General features: G+C 36.5%; 1 protein-coding gene and 1 non-coding gene across 13 annotated transcripts in view; one reads left to right on the top strand and one right to left on the bottom strand.

The window, feature by feature from the left end:
- The window catches only part of LOC135219701 (axotactin-like), a 97,041-nt gene that overhangs the window by 57,491 nt on the left and 19,407 nt on the right, over positions 1-20,143 (top strand). For all 12 annotated transcript variants that reach the window (XM_064256678.1, XM_064256684.1, XM_064256679.1 and 9 more), the window contains 22 exons: positions 1,403-1,570; positions 1,729-1,824; positions 2,100-2,232; positions 2,384-2,493; positions 3,281-3,404; positions 4,172-4,347; positions 9,769-9,879; positions 10,295-10,415; positions 11,026-11,220; positions 11,540-11,713; positions 11,915-12,137; positions 12,636-12,898; positions 13,727-13,993; positions 14,893-15,119; positions 15,266-15,404; positions 15,922-16,068; positions 16,516-16,669; positions 16,941-17,133; positions 17,421-17,577; positions 17,788-17,963; positions 18,884-18,986; positions 19,337-19,506. In XM_064256678.1, coding sequence (XP_064112748.1) covers positions 1,403-1,570; positions 1,729-1,824; positions 2,100-2,232; positions 2,384-2,493; positions 3,281-3,404; positions 4,172-4,347; positions 9,769-9,879; positions 10,295-10,415; positions 11,026-11,220; positions 11,540-11,713; positions 11,915-12,137; positions 12,636-12,898; positions 13,727-13,993; positions 14,893-15,119; positions 15,266-15,404; positions 15,922-16,068; positions 16,516-16,669; positions 16,941-17,133; positions 17,421-17,577; positions 17,788-17,963; positions 18,884-18,986; positions 19,337-19,506 — 3,627 coding nt within the window. The remainder of the gene's footprint in view (positions 1-1,402; positions 1,571-1,728; positions 1,825-2,099; positions 2,233-2,383; positions 2,494-3,280; positions 3,405-4,171; positions 4,348-9,768; positions 9,880-10,294; positions 10,416-11,025; positions 11,221-11,539; positions 11,714-11,914; positions 12,138-12,635; positions 12,899-13,726; positions 13,994-14,892; positions 15,120-15,265; positions 15,405-15,921; positions 16,069-16,515; positions 16,670-16,940; positions 17,134-17,420; positions 17,578-17,787; positions 17,964-18,883; positions 18,987-19,336; positions 19,507-20,143) is intronic.
- Trnag-ucc (transfer RNA glycine (anticodon UCC)) lies at positions 6,169-6,240 on the bottom strand. The gene has a single exon. It is a non-coding gene; the product is annotated as a tRNA-Gly (tRNA).

Raw genomic sequence — 20,143 nt, 5'->3', positions numbered from 1 at the left:
ACAGCACAGCAAAATTATTTCTAATAAATTATAGCGTATTTATTTTAACTTTTGTTAGTGGAACAAGGCTCTGTTTGGCTGTAGATTTTGACACGTTTTAATTTACGTTAAAAGTTAGGACAATAATGTTTCCAACTTATGCATGAAAGAAGAATCCCGGGTAAAGTGGAAGTCTGATCCCGCCTTGTTAATATTGACACTAAGCAGACATTTATACAAATAAGTAAAAACTCATTTAGTTATTGGAATGGAAAAGAGAAAGACAGCAGCAGACTCAACATCATCATGTATTGTGTACTTCACTAGAGTGAAATACCCAGTCAAATATCTTTGTTGTATCATTTTTCTCATATTTTACACTAAATTGTGATTTTTTGCAACTTTCGTTGTAAGGTAACTTAAAAAGAAATATGTATGTGATATTTCAATATATACATATATTATATATATATATATATATATATATATATATATATATATATTATTTTGTGTTTTTTTATATGATTATTATGATCGGATATATATCTGTATGTTTAATATATATATATATATATATATTATATTCTATATATATATATATATATATATATATATATATATATATATATATATATATATATATATATATAAGTTGATGCAGCATCGAACCTCGTGACCTGGAGGCCTCGGCAAAAGACAGAAAACTATGGAGAACCCTCACCCAAATAGCAACAGCTGCATTTGAGGAGGACCGGAGACGCCGTCTTGCTGTTTGTTGCAAGAGACAGGCGTCACAGAGCAGTACCGCAGCAATACAGTCCACAGATCGCAGATGTGACACCTGTCGACACCTGTGTGCCTTCAGCTTCGGGTTGTGGATGTTTACATCGCTGAATGCACAGATTTGTCACCGTTGGAACACGACGGACTACCGATATATATATATATATATATATATATATATATATATATATATATATATATATATGTGTGTATATATAATATTATAATATATATATACATATATATATAATATATATATATATATATATATACATACGTATAATATACATGCACACACATATATAGAGAGACCAATATGAGTTAGTTAAAAAAAAAAAAAAAAGACAGTGAGCAAGAGTTCCTCAGACTTATTGTCTTTACATTTCCAAAAGGTTTTCTCGGTCTATCTCAGATTAAAAACTGGTTTTCCCAGATTTTATTCAGTCTCTTAAGGCTATATTCAATATAGTTAGATAGTAATTTAGACTGAAATTTTATGCAGCCAAAGGTTTCTTTAGCGAGGAAAAGAGCCACTAACGGCTATATGGTTCTCCGGAAGCAACCAATTGCACTCGATGGAATAATTTATTTCTGGTGTATCTCATTAGAAAACTTCAACGTCTTTCCCTCTGTCTCTCAGACGAAGTTCCTTTCGGTGACCTTCTCGACGGAGAGAGCAGCCATGACCCTGATGAATCCTGAACCCAATTTCCACTTGGCCCTCTCCTTCAGACCAACCAAGCCTAAGGGCGTCTTGGCCTCTGGGGAAGTAGAACTCCAGCAGTATGAGTCTGTCGGCAATTGGGAGGTAAGTATGAGAGAGAGAGAGAGAGAGAGTTGGTTATATCTCGAGTATCTAAATGACAGTCTGTACAACAAATGCAAATAATCCTAGAGCTTTTCGGCATTCTGCATTGTGCGTTTTTTTTTATATTTTAATTACGCAACCAATTTTTTTTTTTTCAGATTCGACATGATTCCCACCACGTTTATTTCTATATACATGACAACCTCCTGACTCTGAAATCCGAAGCCAAAATAAGGCTCGGGAACTGGCAATACGTAAGTTTAAAGCTTATTCAGTCAATTTTTAAGAGAAAATGGATTTCTTGATCATTTTTGTAGGCATCCAAGGGTAATTATTAAGCTTTAGGTAGCATTTTATATGTAGAAATACAAATATGAGTATATGTAAATATGCGTAAATTGCAGGTCTGCAGGAAATAGTTTCAGTATTTCTAAGATATGTTTATTCTTTGGCATTCTTGTATATCACCAGCTCTGAACTAAAGTGAAATACGTTGTTTCTCTGAATTAATGAAAAATCCGTTTTTCAGGTGGAGGTGCAGTACAAATCAGGTCGGGTCAACATGATGGTCAATAACAAAAAACAAGGAAAGGAAGGCCCCGGAAAACTCGTCTTCTCTCCTGAGGTGACCGTCGGCAAGAACGCTTTGGAGGAGTTCCCCGGTATAATCTTTCTACATTTCTCTAACGTTGTGTTACACTTTATATATATATATATTTCTTTTTTTTTTGCTGGTAGCCATAATTGTCATAAGTTGATGTCTTTCTTATAATTGTGAGTTATTTATTAATTAGATGTCTCTCTTTCTGCAAGGATTCATTGGCTGCATACGAAAACTAATCATCGGAAGTACGCAGTTGGACTTGAGGACGATTGTCGGAACCCCAATGGTTAACAAAGGTGTCACGTACGATAATTGCCAAGTTAGTAGGATCAGTGGTGTTTTAACGAAGGATATTCTGATATTATGTTTGTTTATACTAGTGTTTTATATATATATATATATATATATTATAATATTTAATATATATGTATACTATATATATATATAATATATATATATATCTATATATATATATATATATATATATCATACACATACATACATACATACATACATACATACATACATACACATATATATTATTATAATATATTATATATATATATATATATTAGTATATATTGTTACGTAGGTATAATGGTATATATGTATTTGGATATATACAGAATGTACGCGAAGAAGGAATCACAGCACCACCAAGACACTCGGTGGGGCCCTGGGACGCGCAGGACTTCCCCAGGGAGCACGAGTCCCACAGGGCGGTGTACAACCACACTTACATATACAGTATATATATATATATTACTTATATTTTGTACCTGTCTATCTATTCGTTTCACTTTTGATAGACGTCCTCGGAATAAGGAGGAAATATTCGTGTTCACTTCCATTTAATATTTAACTACACAACACAACCGACAGCTGTTTCTTCGTCCAGTGTCGATATCTTCTAGACTAAGGCTACAAGGGAAAGAGTACATGTTTCCTTAACATTTGTGGACTTTGCAGCATTATTAAAGAAAGAAAATTTGTAAGTCAGGAACACCAGAAACGGAGATTTCCAAATCTTCAAAGTATGAGGAAAGAAAAGCCACTGAATCGTGTATTCCTAAGAGAATGACCTGGATGTTGTTATTCCTTGACAGGTATTAGGACCTTGCGAGGGACCGCAGGCCTGCGAACATGGTGGCAAATGCTCCGTTGACGAAAACGATGAAGTTCAGTGCGACTGCTCAGGCACCGGATACTCGGGGAAGAGGTGCCACTTTTGTAAGTATATGTGGTCTGTTTGTTGACCTTGAAGCTGAGTTTTCCGCAATATATAGTTTTTGTAAGATTCCATTACAGAGATTATGGGTTATTCAGCGTGAATGAATACCACCCTCATATTGTTCTTGAATATTTTTTCAAAGCTGTGGGAAAGTGTTAATTAATCCCATTTACTATTAACAATAACTAAAGGGAAAATTTTAGGGAATTTCATGGTGTTCGGCCCAGTTGATCACACCTTTGATTTGACAGCTTTCTTCAAATTCTTGTATATGACAATGAAACTTATCACCTCAAATTTGGAACACTATCATCTTTTAGTTGGAAATTTTCAAGCTTATCATAATATAAAAAGTGATAAGGATTTTTGTCATTTGTAAATGGTATAATCGCCACTAGATGATGAGTTACACAAACCGAGATTTCTCCGGTTTCCTAGCATTGTACCAGAAATCTTTAAAGCAGGTTTAATGAAACCTTTGTTGTAATGTTGAGCAAGTACTATAGGGATAAAAAGTAGATTTTTTAAAGACTGAACACACAAATAGGTTAATGAGCATAATAGTTTAGGTCTTGGAATAAATAATGAAAAATGCTGTTTAAGAGATTGCAGGTCTTCGTCAACAGAGCGCGAATTTTATAAGTTTGTAAATAAGGAGGATAAAAGGGAAGCAGTTCTGTGTGACGCTCGAGTGAAAGGGGCTTGTGTAAATGTGAATTTGAGTTTCCGGAGGCATGGGTTAATAATGTGCCTCTTTTCCCCTCAGCGTTGTACAAGAAATCCTGCGAGCAATACCGACAGCTCGGCCTCAAAAGTTCCGGTGTCTACCGTATTGACCTCGATGGAAATGGGCCGTTGCCACCCGCCTACGTCAAGTGCTCCTTCAATTCACTGCTCAGGGAAACTTATACAACTGTGGAACACAATGTAGAGGAAGAATATGTGAGTAATGCCAGATTATCTTGAATGCCTGGATAATTTCCCTTTAGAACAGGGTGACCCCACAGGGTTGAAGGAACAGGCTTTTCTTCAACATTAAGCCATTTTGGCTAACAAAGCTGGACAGAGAACAAAGGTTAGTGCCGCACTCCTACTATCACTTCGTGTTCAGAAAACTTCCACATTAGTCCTTCGTACACATACGTATATAGGTTACTCTTTAGCAATGCGCCGTTGCACAGGGCCATCATGTCTATCTTGCAGACACTCCCACTTCCTGATATAATGAGCCATGTTTTCCAATTCCTCTTTCATTCATATACATCGAGCCCTCAAACATCTGCGAATTACAGTATATACACTTTTCACCAACTTGTCGTATTACATATTTTCCACATGATCAACCATCTCAAAATATTCTGATCCATCTTTCGCCAATTCCAGATCTTATACTTGTTTCTAGTTATCTACACAATTCTCTGCATTCAAATTCTTTTTATGACATTTACTGCTCAAACAGTTCTTCTCAACAACTTCATCCTCTTCCAGTCTATTATCATCAATGCCAGCATTACCTGCTCCTTTCTCTTGTTGACATTTGCTTTCAGCATTCCTCTACAAACATTCATGACCGCAACTGCTTGTGGTTTTGTACCTACTTCTGCCCCTTGTTTAACATCGCGAATCTCTTCATTCATCATGATATTATGTTACCAGGGATACAGCTTACCCTTGTCTCAGACTCACTTTTACACAAAATTAGTCAGTCTCCCGTCCAATTAATATGACGCATGCTTCATGCTCGCCTTCTAATCAAACTCACTTGTCTTAAATACATTTAAAATCTTGCTTTCAACCCCATCCTCTCCAAGTAAAAACCTTTCTTTTACTCTTCTCCAACTTCAACTTAAACATACCTTGACTTGTGCTTCAACCAAACAATGATCAGATATACCTCTTGCCCATACTCTTCTCACTATTCCAGCAACTTGCTCTTCCATCTACTCTTTTCTAATACATGGCATAACAAACTCTTTTCCTCAACATTTTGTCTAACCCAGGCATGCTATAAAATCAACAACAGGGTATACTGAGCTCTAGATAGAATCAACAATGGGACACCGAGTCAATCAAGCAATGTCATCACTGTGGTACTGGTCAAGATCAACATTATGACACTTACAAAGCTCAAATACCACAGAATGATATCGATCAGCACGGACAGATTGCATAAATTAAAAATGACCGCGAGACTGAGACACTGAGCAGGACTGCGTAAGATCACAACTTTGGACCAAGTAAGATCGACAGTGTGTCAATAAGATCTTTTTCAAGACCGAGAATGTGGTCCTGGGTAAGATCGAGAAAACGTGACAGTAGAGTAAGATCGAGCATTTTCAACACTGTAGAGTTGAAAAATAGTGATGGATGAAATCGGTTGGGTGGGTTTAGATAAGATTGGTAAAGTGATGGCGGGGTTAAGGGCCTATGCGGGCCTTGGACCATAACTAGAGACATAAAATCTTCATCCACGTAGGGGGATAGTGCTGTCAGTGCACCGTGCACTGTATACATTATTTGAGGTTCTTTGCAGCGTCCCTTCGACCACTAACTGCAACCCCTTTCATTCCTTATACTTTACCTCCATTCATGATCTTTCTTCTATTTTACCTCCAACCTCCATTCATGATCTTTCTTCTATTTTACCTCCCAGCCTCTTCCAACAATTGTTACATAAGTCTCAGCGCTTGGCCTTCGCCGTAAATTGTACTACTGTATACATTACAAAATCTTCATAACACAATCAAAATAAAAGTAAGAGATTGCGATGGCCGGGAATCGAACCCGGGTCAACTGCTTGGAAGGCAGCTATGCTAACCACTATACCACCATCGCATGTTTAGAAGATGTCTTGAAGCTATTTTAAATAAAAGTGTAAAAGTAATCTCTTCCATTAATGAGAAAGGAATAAGTAGGTGTTTAATGGGTGACAAAATAAGCATAAGAGAGAGAGAGAGAGAGAGAGAGAGAGAGGCATATCTGTGATATCAAAATTCTTTAGTCAACTGATACATAAGGAAACGAATAAGAAATCGTGTGAGTACAATATGCCAATGTTAGGCAGTGCCTTACCCAATAGGACTCATAATAATAATAATAGTAATAGGCACATCCCAAGATCACTGAAAAGGAACCATGGAAAAACTAGATGCCGAAGTAGCTCCAGTGACAAAAGTTATGGACTCACAAGGAGGGAGGCTGCGACCCGGAGCCCCACACTATAAAAACCACCCAATCAAATAGGATGACTGTGATAGACGAAATTATTATTATTATTATTATTATTATTATTATTATTATTATTAGCAATTCTGGTATTGACGTTCGTAGCCTATGGTATGCTTACTTTTTAGGTACATAAGTACTTCTAGGTTGATCATCTGTCTATCTACCAGTATATATATATATATATATATATATATATATATATATATATATATATATATATATATATATATAAGTTTGTGTGTGTGTGAGATGGTATTTCAACAGAATATCAGATTCTGCATGCGATTTTCACTTCTGAAAAAGAGAGAAGTATGGCTGTACGACACAAGGAAGTTTAAAAGTGGAAACTAAATTATGTCAGGAGTTCAGTTTAATTCTTAAACATAAAGCTAGGATGCAGTAGAATGAAATAGTTTTAAAAAAATTATTTGAACGATGTAGGCTCTATAATCGCAGCTAGTTGTGGTTCGATTGATATTCAGGAGCCACAGGTTTCCTGTTTTATCCATCCTTTAGCAAAACGTATACTTTTTAAACTCAATTTGGTGTCTTACTGTGGATTGATTAGTTTAGGTATTTTAGGTTACTTGTGTAGTACTTTCCTCGGAAAAAGTTAGACTTTGATATTCCAGATATTTTATGTTATCTCGACTTGCATGCTTGATGTTTTTTCCCTTCTGTATTCCAAATGCCTTCGCTATTCCGAGATGCTGCAGATAATGCTAACGGTCATAAACTCTAGGAGTATGCTTAACAAGGTGAAACAGAGACTGTCAACTGGTGCTTTTTCATAAAGTTTACCCTTAAAGTGTGTTGAGCTTTCGCCAACGAGTAAAGAAAACGGGAAGTGGACACGTCACACATTTTTTATTTTTTCCTGATACCTCAGTAAGTCTCCATTTTCTTCTTTTCTATTCATTATATAATCCCGAGCCCATTTGATTATTGCCGTTCCAATAAACGAAATAAAATTGCATTGACAGTAACCTGTCAAAAAAAGTAATCTACCTATTTTCGTTGAAGATGCCTGAGAGATCTTTCGTCAAAAGGAGCATCTGCCATACTCATTCCGTGGTTGGTGTTTACTCCACGGACGTTTGGGCACAAGAGCTAATAACCGTAACTGTGATACAGCTTTCAGCGTTAAGTAAAACATTTGAATACTCAATTTCCCGGCCAGAACAATAACTTGACTCAACTCTATTGAGAAAAGCAAAAGCCTAATACGTAGGGATACACAAGTTTCAAAACACTTTTCGTTTAAATTAAAAATAGTCTCAAATTATCAACTGTTCCTCTCTGATTTTAATTTTACAAATAAATTATTAGTATCCAAAGATATACATTATAAATAAATAAATGAATAAAATAAATTTATTTAAAATATAGTTTCTTATAAATTATTAGTATCCAAAGATATATATATATATATATATATATATATATATATATATATATATATATATATATATCTTTGGATACTAATAATTTATAAGAAACTAAATTTACCACGAAAATAAGAAAGAAACAGTTGCTAATCTGAGAATATTTAAAATTTTAATGGAAAAGTATATATATACTATCATATATATATATATTTATATATATATATATAAATATATATAGATATATATATATATTATATATATATATATAAATATATATATAATAATATATATATATATTTATTAATATATATATATATATATTAAATTATATATACATCAAGTGTAGCACGAAGGAATACGTACTTCAGAATATCATTAAATCTTTATTACAGATGGGTTCTATTCCATGATATTAGAGAATCCCGTCTCTAATATCATGGAATAGAACCCATCTGTAATAAAGATGCATAAGATAATATTGGATGAAAGATACACTTCACACATCACTCTTTTCAAAAGTAATATTAAATAAAAGAATGTATTTCACATTTCTCTCTCTTTTCAAAGGCAACGGTTTTCTAAGTCCTACAAAATATGTGCCATACCTTTAAGATGGGGTTTTTCTCCCGACACCTGGCGTGTACCAAACCGACCTCTTTCTTCTCACAAAAGGAATGTGCCTTTCGCAAGTGCCTTGGTCGATTAGACCTGTAACATCCGTACAAACGAATAGAGAATCCCGTCTATTATCCTGACTAATACAATGAAACGATTGACTTTCTGAGTCTGGGAGTGAATTCTTAGCCAGGAGAGTAGGATGATAATTTACTAGTTTTCTTTGTGGGCAGACTTGGGTTTTTATCACTATGACTTATTAATCATTTTGTTCTATTTTATATTCATCTGCTTTGGGTAATAAATAGTATACTTTTGTATTTACGTGATCTTAATAGCCTAATGACATGTTTGCAGACAGAGGGCACCATTGACAACAGGTAAGGGTTTCCAATTTGTGTAGTTTTGATAAAAGGGTGTAAGATTTGTATGCCTTCATGATGCAGGTATTTACTTTTTTTTAATATTGCTTCCTTTCCTTTTTTATGCTTGTACATTACTCTTTTTTTATTATATATACAATGTAACCTTTGTGTAACATTTCTTCATTCTAATGATCGATTGTAATTTGGTGATTTTTAATTTTTTTTCTTTCTGTGTTTTTGTATAGACCTGATGATGGAGACAGTTACTCCGAAACCGGTAGTCATAACAAAATAAAGGATGTTTTATGTACAAGTGCTGGTTTTACTCTCTCTCTCTCTCTCTCTCTCTGTATATATATATATATATATATTATATATATAATATATATATATATATATATATAAAAGTCATATTACATTTCCGTGATTCATATACATATATCGAGCTACAATGTCCTTGGTGGTGTAGTAGGTAAAAGCTTCACTGACGTTCCTGGATTTGAAAGGATCCATGGGTTCGCGCCCTGGTCCAGGCAAGTCTATTATCGAGAAAAAAATTCCCCTTCGGTTAAGCATATATGAAAATATATTAATTCCGAGGTAGAGCGAATTAGATATTAAAGGACATTGTAGCTCGATATATATATATATATATATATATATATATATATATATATATATATATATATATATATATATATTGTAAGTATATAAATACACAGAGATATATATACTTAACATATAAATCCTACGATAACTCTTAACAGGAGGTGCGAAGGCGTGGGATCAAGGACTTCAAGCTGGACGTCCAGTACAGAGACTTCACGCCCGAGATGCTGACCACTCTTGTTAGTCAATCTAAATCATGCAGTCAGGAGGTAAGTAGAAAGATTTATGGGTCTGTTTCTCATTAAGTAAAAATATATATGCTGTTTAAAAGTAGCTGATAAAATATTTGTAATATATATAAAGTTAACTGATTTTTTTTCCTGCATTAGACTCATTGGGAGTAAGACAATCGTCAACAGTACTTATTATGCTTACCGATGAATGTATGTCCTCTAGTTATTTTAAATGATACTCTTCTCGACAGAACTTTTATGTTCGTCCTTTTGTGAAATTCAGTCCTTCAAACGATATTCTACTTCATTTAGTTATCTTTCTAGGCATTACCTCCACATTCAGCCATTGATTTACTCAATCCACAATCCTCCTTTCACTCACTCATTCTTACGTCGCATTTCTACCCTCATTCATTTTATCACTCGGTTGATTGACCACTCCTTCAATCAGGTTGAGTATCAGTGCCGAAGGGCGCCTCTCAAGCTCTCAACCCAGACGTGGTTCTCCTCACCGGCGCAAAAGTTTTTGTCGAATTTCGGTACAAAGGCACCAGGAGTTTGCAAATGTAGAGGTAGGGAGTTATGGAACAATATTTATATCCATATTAGTAATTTTTTTTTTTTGCTGAAACCTCACACTAACGGAGATAAATTCAAATCTAAATTAGTTCTGTAACTAAATGAAAATAAACTGTATATTTAAGTAACTTAAAGTTTATTTGGTTCCTGAGTCATCCCAGGTTTTGGGATGAGTAGTGGTCATTTTTTTTATTTCTCTCTCTATCTTTTGTGTTTTCTAAAAGAAAACACGAAAGATGGAATTAGTATTGATGAAAGTCACGATTCCTTCATGTGTTATAATTCTAGAGGTATGCAAGTTTTTTTTTATATTACCAAGATTAAATGCCTCTGCTATCATCACTGTTTTCATAACAAATAAACACTGAAAACCAAATATCTGTATTTGTTATGAAAAAGAAGACAAAACTAAACGCTTCCGCTTTTTTCAAAATTAGCTGAAAACTGAATACTTATTCTTTTTGTGTAAGATGACCACAAACAACGCGGTTCTTACGCGGAAAAATGCAAAGTTTTTCTGAAGAAAAAGCAAAGTTTTTCTGAAAAAATACAAAGTTTTTCTGAAAAAAAGCGCAAATGAAGTTTTGTGATCTCCGTCCTCAGAACGCAACAGCTGCGAGAGGCGCGACGTGGCCTGCAACTGTGACATCAACGACGGCCTTCTGAGGAAGGACAAAGGCACCTTCACTGATCCCGAGCAACTGCCCATCACTTCGATGGTCTTCCTGCAAGGGGAAGTTCAGAAGGTGGACTCCGAGGCTCACATCACCCTCAAACCACTGACGTGTATCTCAGAAGGTGGGTCTCCTCTCCTTTGTGGTTATACCAGACAGAGACTTTTAATGTAACGCGAGGGGAAGCATGCCATGGATCATTTGTTCGTTTCTTTACCAGTTTGGCTGTAGTTTACTGCAAATAAGTCATCTCAGAGGAACTGGCATAAATGATTCTCTGCTTCATAAAAATGTCTAATTTGAAATTCGAAATTTCTCGAATCGAAGAGTTTTCTTTTGACACTACTCATAGTTAGTTCAAAATCTTTGCTATCTAATTATATGAAACAGGCCCAAGAATGAATTTCTCTTGAATAAAGATCTTCGTCCTGATCATTCCACAGCCTCGACAGAACAGGCAGTGAGCTTCATGGACTCTTCTAGTTACCTAGAGGTTCCTGCATGGCGGGAAGGAAGCCTCTCCTTTTCCTTCCGAACGACCAGCGAGACGGCTGTTGTGGCCTACCAACCAGCCTACCATCCGCGTCACGCCACCTTCATGATCTCTCTCGTTGGAGGTGAGTGTTGCGCATGGTGGTTCCTGGACATCTTTATCAAAAGTTCTTTATTTGTACTGAGACACAAAATTGCTGCTTTCTATGTGCATTGTGATTCTGCAGGTAACCAACTCGACTGTAAATTAAGAGACACCAGGCAAGTCTTGAGACTGGACATTTCTTCAAAGAGGTATGTATTATTTACCAATTTTTGTGTTCCAGGTAAGGAGCTAGAGTTCATGTACCGCTACCAAGGGGAAGCTCACTATAAGACCCTTCGCAGCCTGAAGCCTCTGAATGATGGTGAGTGGCAGCACGTCCTGGTTGATGTCTACAACCATCAGCTGCGATTCGTCATCAACTCGGAGGAGGAAATAATTGCGGTGGATCCCAACGCTTACCTGGGAGTTCTCGATGGTTCTATGTTCCTAGGAGGCATTCCAGAGTGAGTTATGGCCATCCTTCTAGTTTAGATATTCTGACAATTATTTTCAATGCAGACACGTAATACGTTCATGTGCTTCAATGTAAGAAGTGCACAGCCAACAAAATTATACTTTTTTCGAAGCCACTCTAAGAAGATATATCATCTGATCCTTTTTTTATTGTATTTTTAATAACTAGGAAGTTGTTTCCCATTCCTGGAAGACGAACAAATTTTTTTCAGTTATCGCTGAATTTTAATAAATTAATGTAAAAGCCAAAATGAAGTAAAAAAGAGAATAATTTTGTAAATTATTGCAAAATTATTATCTTTAATGTCAAAATGAAAGAGTATGATACAAAGAGTACAATGTATTTCCAGCGTCAAAAACAACGCCAAGTTAGGTCTTATAGAGTTTCAAAAAATGCGCTTTCAAACGGAGCTTCTCGAAAATCGCATCGCTGTTGTTTTAGTGAACTGAATGTCGATCAGTGATATTGCTTCCCTTGGTCTGTATAGGCAATTCCGAGGAGAGGAAAAACATTCGCAGCACGTGAAGCTGGAGGGTCTGGTTGGCTGCATCAAAGGTCTAGCTCTGAATGGGGACAAGGTCAGCTTGGAGAGACTCTTCAGGGCCTCGTCCCACGGCGTGTCCCTAGGATGTAATCCTGCTTGCGACCTCAATCCTTGCCAGAACGGGGCACGATGCGTCGAAATGTGGGGGTCATATAAATGCGAGTGTGCCAATGCCTTCGCTCACTCGGGGAAGAACTGTGAGATAAGTGAGTAGAGATTATTTTTTGTTTCCATGACTTAAAACAGTATTTTATCACCCCAGTCTAAAACTGTAGCCCACAACGAAGTAAAAGAAAAAGAGAAAATAGAATTATACATATGATGAAAGATTCTCATAGGTGCGTCCCCCTATCACGCTGAATTTTTTATCTCACTTTGTACTCCTTTGGTAATGGTTAGTCTTATGAAATCAGTCAGCTGAAAAGTGAAAGAGACCAAGAAAAAAAAGTTCCTTGATGAAATTGGCATATACTTTCACCTTTTCTTACAGATCAATTTCAATTGTTATGACATTTTATGGTATCATCGTTTTCACTGGTGTGGTAGTCAGCATCGTTGATACATTTGTTAATGGCAAAGTTCAACTATTCTGAGGTTTTAACAAGTTTGTTTTTTTATATAATTATAATTTTCATTATTTTTCGGTATGCCATGACATAAAGGAATGTTTTTAAAGAATTACCTTTCCATACCGAAAGCAATAAAAATCCCTAATTTATACTTTAGCATAATTTTGATTATGCTCTGCAGTGTTGACATTGCTATTCGATCTTGCTATTAAAGTGCGGCAAAGTTACACCCATGAATAATAAATAAAAGAACCAGTCAAGTCTGGTTTCGAGGTTATTACTTCCCACAATTCAGTAACATCAAAACGGAAGGTAAGAATAAGAATATTTTAAAAACAAAGAATACAGCAAAACTATATGATGGTCACTGATTTGGCGTAGGAACAATAACATGTGCAGCCATGTAAGATGGAGCTCTTCTACGTATTGCATTGGTAGTCAGTCATGACTTGCAATCTTCCACAGACATCAACACAGAGAGCCTCACTTTCATGACGGAGGAGTCGAAGTACAAGTACTTCGACAACGACACCGTCCACCGAGGGGAGAAACTCTTCAACGAGACCTTTTATCTCAACTTCCGGACGCACGAGGAAAAGGGTCTTCTGATATTTGCCTACAACTACTTACATAACTTCGCACAGCTGCATCTGGCCAGACCTAACGAGGTCGTCTTCCTCTTCAACTACGGCAGAGAGGTGAAGAAGATGTCGGTGGTAGCCAACGATGGTGGTAAGTTCCAGAGCTTCGAGTTCTGAAGTAGCAATAATACTTCTAAAGTACCCCCGAAGTAATAATTGATTTAAGTAACTTTCATTTAGGAGTTAAGAGAAATGAAGATGTCTGTAAGACAGCTAACGCGGTAACTACAAAGGTCCGGTCAGTGTAAAATAGAGGCACTTTCAAAGTATTAAGCTGATTAAACAGTCATTACTCTTTCTATGAGTAATAACTTGTTAATTAAACGTCATCCTGCCTGATAGTGTTTAACGGAAAATACTAATTATTTTTCTTTTACGCCATTCTTGCCAAAGTGAAATTTCAGATAACAATATTATCTTAGAAATTTGTCTCTTCCGTTCTAGAACATCGATGAGCATTCTTGGAAGTATAAACATATGTCGGAAATGTAAAGCTAAAATCAATATTTACTACTGAAACCAAATTTTAAAACCTGAATTTTCTTCGGTATCATGCCCCTTCAGTAATGCTCCTCAATGGTTCTGTGTATGGAAACGATAACTGTAGCAATTATTATAACGAGAATAATTTTCCCAAACAAATACACTGAACAGTAAAGGACCGGCAAATATTTCCTCAATGCTTGTTGCTGCTTCCCCTGGGAGTTGTCTCCCACTGAGGCGGTGGATCATGCATCATGTTATAGACGGTACTAAATATTCTTCACAACGTGAAGCCGCAGCCGCAATGGTTTCTGCCTTTTGCTTTCCGCCTTTTCTCTCTGGTCTCTTCTCGCGCACCTGTCCAACTTCTTTAGCTTTATCTTACTTCTCATTTTCAGTTCTTGTTCCGGGCAAATCCTTCCATCAAGAACAGTTAGAATCCAGAAGCAGAGCTCAGCGGTCCCATTAAACTGCTTGATAGTAATGAAAATTATTATGATTTTGCAGTTGTCTTCAATAAGGGTCAGTCGGTGCAGGTGAAAGTCCTTCGTACGAACACTTCGACTAGCCTTCACGTCTTCACCGAAGGGAATTACTTCAAGGAGTCACTGAAGGTGGGCTTTTCCCTCCTCCAAGAGGACGACTATGAACAATTCCCCTTCGGGGACAGCCAGCCACTGCCCGAAATGGTCTACTACCCGCATTCTATGACGAAACCGAGACCATTCTTATTGGTAAATATAATTTTTCTCCTGTTGACTAAAATGTAACTTCTAATCAACAAAGTATTCAGAAAAGAATATATATACAATTACGATCGTTAAAATGCATATACTGTAAACACTACGAGCATCTGCGATACGTCAACCTCCCAAAACAGGTTTACCTGGGGTCAGCTAACGACAGACAGCATGACATCCGAAGTACCATACCCGGATTTAGAGGCTGCATCCGAGGAGTCAAGATCGGAGATACTCTGATGCCACTTAGGAAGATGCTGGCTACCTCTGCTTACTCCAGTCAGTGGTCATATATTCATACTCATTTGCTCTTCATTATTATTATTTTTTTTTAATTTAGCACCACAATGACCTCTTAATTCACAGATTTCTCACAATTAGGATCTTGCTACATGTTCAAACGTAAAAAAAGTACGCTTTAAAATATTATACAAACGCATAATCATTATGTATAATGTTCATGTATACAGTGTTCAAGAACCTGTATGTAATCAAAGTGAGTGGCTGATTACTTTATGTAAGATGGTGTCACAACATCTGTAACTAAAGTAGCTGGAAGTGTTCATTAAAATCATTTAGTTAAATTTTACTATTTAGCGACTGATTATTTCCTCCCAGAAACACTCTCCGTTCCTGTTTTACTCAGCTCTTATAACCTTCCCACCTTTGAGAGGCGGAAAGATCTAACTTCCCCTTTTTCAATGTCAATTTTTTTTCGCCTAGGCAAGGAAATGTCATCAGGTTACCGTTTCATTGTCTTCGATAATAAAATATCTTCCAATGTATTTTTCCTCAGCCGAAGGAATAGCCCCTGAGTGCAAAATGGCATGCGACACGAAGCCTTGTCTCAATGGAGGCAAATGCACGGAGGATTTCCAGTTCTTCAGCAATTTCCACTGCGAATGCAAGGACACGTCTTATACAGGAGCTACCTGTGATTCAGGTATGGGTCATCTGGATTATTATTCACACTGAGTATAAAGACTTCTATAAGAATCTCTTTACAGCTGCGTGCGATGATGTCCCTTTAGGCACAAACATGATATTTTATCACCAGAAGACCTACGAGTGTAGTATAATTTTTTAATGTTTTGCATGCAATTTAATGATGAAGAAATCTTGCAAATGCGAATTTGATCGTATAAAATAAAATTGGCTCTCTCTATCTAATAAGCTACTGTTGACCAAAGCAAACGTTAATTTTTTCATCTGTTGTGGGTTGAAGTTGAAGATGAGAGAGAGAGATGAGTGCTCTATATTCCGTGTATTTACAATTATCATCACTAAAAACACATAAGCTTCGACGAGGTAACCCCCTCTCTCTCTATACAGTCGGTCACCCCCAGGACCCACTCCTCTAATTTCTAATTGACGCATTTTTCTGTGGCAGAAATCGCCTATACATTCAGCGGGAACGAGTGGATTAAGCAAGACACGTCATATTCACCGCTAGATGGCGACTTCACATTAGAACTGGCGTTTTCCACTTCAGAGCGACTCCTTGAACCTCAGGCTGTGGCTCTTTTGAGGTCCACGAATCCAAGGTACAGTAAACATTTCTAAAACCAACAGAAGTATCTCTGGTTTTGCGAAGGTTAGTATATACACTAAAGGGCAGTAGATAAGTAATTTTAAAAGTGACAATACCGCAAAGCTTGAAAATGTCCTAGAAAAAGCCTAGAAAGAAGTCCTAGAATATCATTTTGAAGTATGTTTTTAGGTAACGGCGACGTACAAAATAAAATGGAAAAGAGCAAGAAAGTAAATTTACCGGCAATCAATATACTAACGATGAAATTGCTGTCCCTGATACAGTTCAGTACATGATTACGTGTTGATATGGATTGGCGCAGATGGTTCTATCGTGGTTGAAGCTCAGCTGCAGGATATCGACGAAGACAAAATCCACGGCGCTAAAGTACGACCTTCGGAGCACAGCATCAACGCTTTTGACGGGCAGCGCCATTACATTCTGGTTCAGAAGAAAGGCAGACGGTTGACAACTAAGGTACTGTCCAAATGATTAATCAGATCTAAACTCTCATGATGGAAAAGTAGTAAGAAAACTTGTGTGGGTAAGGAAACCTTGGTCGATTTTGCTCAAATTGGGCGGTTAACATGCACTACAAGTAACAATTTCATCGAAGTAATCAAATTTATACGTACAATTGTCTTCGGTCGTTTTTTTCTTTTATTCATATTTCTTAGAACATTTAAGGGGCATCTCCAAGCATTTTTATATCTTAAGAGAGCAAATATCAAAGTAAAAAAAGATTAATATTATCTGCCTTTCAGATTGACAAGAAAGAAAGAGAAGTTGGGCCTATGAAAAGTGTGTATGTCAGCGAAACTCCGGTGAAAGCCACTCCCACTTCGTTGTACTTAGGAGGCATAGAAAGTGCCATAGACGACCGAATGATGCAATACAAAGGCTTCCATGGCTGCATCTCAAGTGAGTTAAAGTTCCCTTATGATGACACAGCCAGCCTTGGCTTTAATTCCACCCCGAAAGGAGAATATTTGACTCTTTCATTTCAGATTTAGGAACTTTCTTTGAAGAGCATTTTAGGAAACTGAAACATGAGATTTCAAACTATATGGTGCTTTAGTCGTGAATGTAATCAACCTAATAATGCATATGGATTATATGTCTCTCCATCAGACGTGAGGATAAGCACCCCAAAGGACGAGTACCATCCCCTCCGGCAATACAGTGACGGGGACCTCCACCTGGAGAAGAAGGGCATTCCCAAACAAGGGCAATGCGCTGGCTTCGGGCTCGCAGGCCTTTCTTTCCCAATGCTGGTGGCTCAGGCTCTCACCATGGGTGCCTCTGCTGTAAGCTTATCAGTGAATGTTTTTTGGTGTCTTTGAGTAACTGCTATCAAATTTGTCACCATATATTTTCTCATATAAGCACAAGAGTGAAGCTTTGTGTACATAGTATATGTTGTAATGTTACGCACGAACCAATCTTATTTCTAGCCTGTCAGTTTTGAGCCATTTGCGACGCTGCTTTAAGAGTAAACCTTTCTGTATGTTGTAATGTTACGCACGAACCAATCTTATTTCTAGCCTGTCAGTTTTGTGCCATTTGCGACGCTGCTTTAAGAGTAAACCTTTCTGTATTTGAACCTCAACATTTTCACAGAAATAGACTACATCTGGTATGAAAGGGTTTAGAAGGTTTGAAAATTATATCAAGAGTTAATTTATGAATTTCAAGACAGTTTAGATACAATTAACTTTGATCTAATAGCGTTTGAATTCAAAATTAAAGGAAATTGAGTTTAATAAATTTCACTCATTATAAATGTGAGTAATTTTGGTTTATGCTGTACAGGAGAGTTCAGGAATTCATGGTCACTTGCCTTTTGAATTCCAGTAGTGAATGAAGTCAGTTTAGTTCAAGGTTCAGTAAAGTTTAGAAAGGAGGTAAATTTGCATTGTGAGGGTAAATGCATTTTAACTGAATTCATGGAGCTGAATGGGTCATTAAATTAATTCAACGTTTACCTCAGCTTGAATAAATGTTATTTGTACCTAATTCTATGTGAATAGTATTGAGGGGCGTCGGCTGGAGAATACTGCGTTTATATATCGCTGCTTTCCCTAATGCCGGTCTGGTCCATTTTTAGGAGGGGAAGTAGACCCCACTCTTTGACATCAAGTGGTCCATTCCGTCGACATTTGCGTGAAAAGGGTCAACAATTTTTTCTTCCATACAAATTTATTGGGATTCATTGTCTTTTTCTCAGGTCAAGGGCTCCGACTGGGTATACACACGACCCGAGAAGATACCAATGACGTCAGTTTCCTATGTCAAAGGTCATCCAGAGAGGGACACAGTCTTCGATAATGGTAACTTAGCTATGCCTAATAGTTCACAGTTAAGATATTCTTTGAAAGAATATCAGAAAGCTTCTACTAGGTATTTGTGAAAAATGATTTTAATTTCATTTTCGAAAGGTGATGCCAGATTAGTCATTTGCTTATTGTATGTAAATAATATTCCACATGTTTAGGATTTCCTAAATAAAACTTTTGACGGAATGGTTTCAGTGCTACTGGATACATTAGATTTTGTATCTCCACGGAACGCTTCCTCTGTTATGAAATGTTGAAATACAGTCAGAACAGAATTGTAAGATTTTGTGGACGTTTCTCGAAACAAAACATAAAGCACTTATTCTCAATTAATCTATTTTCAGTTGTACCAACTGTTGCCGGTATAGTTTTGGGCGCCTCATTAATCATTGTGGCGCTCTTACTCCTGAAGCAATACATGAAGAGGAAGAAAGAAGGAAACAAAGAGAAGAAGGAGGAGGAAGAAAAGAAGCCTCTCTTCAATGGCAGGAATGCGAAAATCTCCTACGAACCGGTAAGAAAAGATAAGAGCTCAAATGGAAGTTTCAGGAGTGCAAGGTGCCCTCCCCAAAAGTCAGGATGACGCCACTGTACAATCCAAGAAATGACCCTTTACATTAAGCATGGCGCGAAATGACAAAACAATAATCCATTCGGTTCACTATGACGTAAAAATAAAACATATGACCCATAAATATATAGAGGATTAAAATGCACTACACACATACACGCAAGTATATATATATTATATATATATATATATATATATATATATATATATATATATATATATATATATATATATATATACACACATCATATAAGTCTAATCACATCACCGTGATTCAAATTTATGTATTAAGCTACAAATGTCCTTTAATATCTAATTCGCTATACCTCGGAATTATTATATTTTCATATATGTTAACCGAAGGAGAATTTTGCAGTTGATTACCTTGTCGATAAAGAGCTTCACTGTATGTCCTGAATTCTTGGTTTCGTGGTTCTCGCCCGTGAGCCGACGAATTTCTTATCAACCACAAAATTCCCCATCGGTTAACATATATGAAAATATATTAATTCCAAAGTAGAGCGAATTAGATATTAAAGGACATTTGTAGCTTAATATATATATATATATATATATATAT

This window comes from Macrobrachium nipponense, chromosome 1 (genome assembly GCF_015104395.2).
Source record: "Macrobrachium nipponense isolate FS-2020 chromosome 1, ASM1510439v2, whole genome shotgun sequence".
Taxonomy (NCBI): Eukaryota; Metazoa; Arthropoda; class Malacostraca; order Decapoda; family Palaemonidae; genus Macrobrachium; species Macrobrachium nipponense.
The sequence above is the reverse complement of the archived record's forward strand: the minus strand, read 5'-3'. Positions and strand labels throughout refer to the sequence as shown.